Consider the following 2,667-nt stretch of genomic DNA (forward strand, 5'->3'; position numbering starts at 1 on the left):
TTGTAGTCAGTATTCACTGTCCCCTGTGTTGTAGTCAGTATTCACTGTCCCCTGTGTTGTAGTCAGTATTCCCTCTCCCCTGTGTTGTAGTGAGTATTCACTGTACCCTGTGTTGTAGTCAGTATTCACTGTCCCCTGTGTTGTAGTCAGTATTCACTGTACCCTGTGTTGTAGTCAGTATTCACCATCCCCTGTGTTGTAGTCAGTATTCACTTGTCCCCTGTGTTGTAGTCAGTATTCCCTCTCCCCTGTGTTGTAGTGAGTATTCACTGTACCCTGTGTTGTAGTCAGTATTCACTGTCCCCTGTGTTGTAGTCAGTATTCACTGTACCCTGTGTTGTAGTCAGTATTCACCATCCCCTGTGTTGTAGTCAGTATTCACTGTCCCCCTGTGTTGTAGTCAGTATTCCCTCTCCCTGTGTTGTAGTGAGTATTCACTGTACCCTGTGTTGTAGTCAGTATTCACTGTCCCCTGTGTTGTAGTCAGTATTCACTGTACCCTGTGTTGTAGTCAGTATTCACCATCCCCTGTGTTGTAGTCAGTATTCACCATCCCCTGTGTTGTAGTCAGTATTCACTGTCCCCTGTGTTGTAGTCAGTATTCCCTGTCCCCTGTGTTGTAGTCAGTGAAAGAAACACCACAAAAACAAAAGGTGGTCACCCTTTTGGTCACTTTATTAAATGTTATATTAAATACTTAAAGATAGTAGCGGTTCAGATTAATCAATGAATGGCAAAAAAAAAAACTAGTTGGTGTATTTGCTAAACATGAGAAGAACATTCTTGGTAGAGCGGCAGAGTAGAGCTACATTTCAGAAATACACCTCATCTGTCTCCTGTCAATCAGGTCCCACTCTGGTGTTTCTTTCGATAGACATGCATACATTAAAACTGTATCAAAACACAATTTACAGGTCAGTCATCTCTTCCTCTCAACAGCTACAACACTTCAACTTCTATTTAGGAGCAGAAACATGTGCCTTAGTAGAGAACAGGTAGCCTGGGTGCCTCCTATAGTAGAGAACAGGTAGCCTGGGTAGAGAACTAGGATAGGCCTGGGTTGTGTTCATTAAAGCAATGGACAAGTAAACCAGCGTTTCATATTGTACAAATTCAGGTATATCCCTCCCTGTTTGTCAGTTTTCTTTCTGGTGCTGCTCAACACTAACCCAGGTCAGGTGCTGCTCAACACTAACCCAGGTCTGGTGCTGCTCAACACTAACCCAGGTCTGGTCCTGCTCAACACTAACCCAGGTCAACACTAACCCAGGTCTGGTGCTGCTCAACACTAACCCAGGTCTGGTGCTGCTCAACACTAACCCAGGTCTGGATAAGGAATGGATCACTGGAATCTCAATTAGAATCAGAAGGTGCAAACACTTTTTGAAAGGATCGGGTCCTGATTTAAAAGCTACAGTGTCAAACTTCATAGTCCTTTGTGGGTCAGTTGATCCTGGCACTTGTAACGTCAAGATAGTGAGTTTGATTCCCGCTGGGGCCACCCATACCAAAACAACCTCCTCTAGCCAGTCCTCCACCAGGGTTGGATCAGGAAGACAACAACATGATATGGAGCTCGGCAACAACTTGACAACAACATGAGCTTTACAAAGAGAGAGTCCTGAAGAAGCGAGTGAGGGGGGGGGCTAGAATAGTGGAAATATTAAGGGCTAGAAGCAGATAGAAAATACATGTTATCTGAAATCTCATTTACACACTAAACGTTAGGAAATGGAAATAAGGCCCTCATTTTTATTTGGATGTTTTTTTCTTGTCATGGCTACGCATCAGAATCTCTCAAAAGACCAGCACGGCTGCCTGTCTGCCTATCTGTCTGCCTGTCTGCCTGCCTGTCTATCTGTCTGCCTGTCTGCCTGTCTGCCTGCCTGTCTTGGTGGAGGGAGGGTTCTACAGGGGATCTAATCTTCTAGATGTTTAATATCCTAAAACAGTCCTGTCATCAGTTAGTCAGAACTATGGTCCCAATCTGGTGTTTATTTAGATAGACATGCATTCATTAAAACTGTATCAAAACACAACTTACAGAATAATCAATTAATGAATTCAACCCTCCTTTAAGGGGAAAGAATAACACAATGCTTAAAAGCATTTGGGGCAAAAACGTTTTCCCTTTACTTACGCTCTTTTAAATACATGAAAACTAAAGACAGAAGAGAACTTGAATAACATTAAGGCGGTATATACAGAATTTCAAATGAAATAGCTAAACCCCCATCATACAGTCCCTATACATGATGTCACTCCCTGCTTTCTGCTCTGCTCCTTCAGGAGACAGGAGAGAGTGATGAGGGATCTGAGACCAGTCTTCTCTGTGCCGTCTCTCCCCTCCCCAGGGAAGAAGGGTTGTAGACAGCGGCTACGTCCCAGATCACACCCTATCCCCTACCTAGTGCACTACATCTAACCAAAACCCCAGGGCTCCGGGTCCATCTAGCGCACTACATAGGAGACGGAGCAGCCTACTGAGTGAGACAGTGAGTAGGTCTGAGTCCCAAATGATACACTATTCCCTACATAGTGCACTACTTTTGAACAGAGCCAATATGGATAGTGCACTATGTAGGGAATAAATAGGGTACAATCTGGAGCAGGCCCTGGGTCCCCATCCCCCCCTACAGGTTGCCCTTGGAGGGGCCGGGGTTCTTG

General features: G+C 44.7%; 1 protein-coding gene across 1 annotated transcript in view; it reads right to left on the reverse strand.

The window, feature by feature from the left end:
• Positions 1-652: 652 nt before the first annotated feature.
• The window catches only part of atrx (ATRX chromatin remodeler), a 115,972-nt gene continuing 113,957 nt past the window's right edge, over positions 653-2,667 (reverse strand). Inside the window, exon 33 of the mRNA XM_045212548.1 lies at positions 653-2,667. This exon is cut by the window's right edge and continues 197 nt beyond it. Coding sequence (XP_045068483.1) covers positions 2,634-2,667 — 34 coding nt within the window. The 3' untranslated portion in view covers positions 653-2,633.

This window comes from Coregonus clupeaformis, unplaced genomic scaffold, assembly GCF_020615455.1.
Source record: "Coregonus clupeaformis isolate EN_2021a unplaced genomic scaffold, ASM2061545v1 scaf0022, whole genome shotgun sequence".
Taxonomy (NCBI): Eukaryota; Metazoa; Chordata; class Actinopteri; order Salmoniformes; family Salmonidae; genus Coregonus; species Coregonus clupeaformis.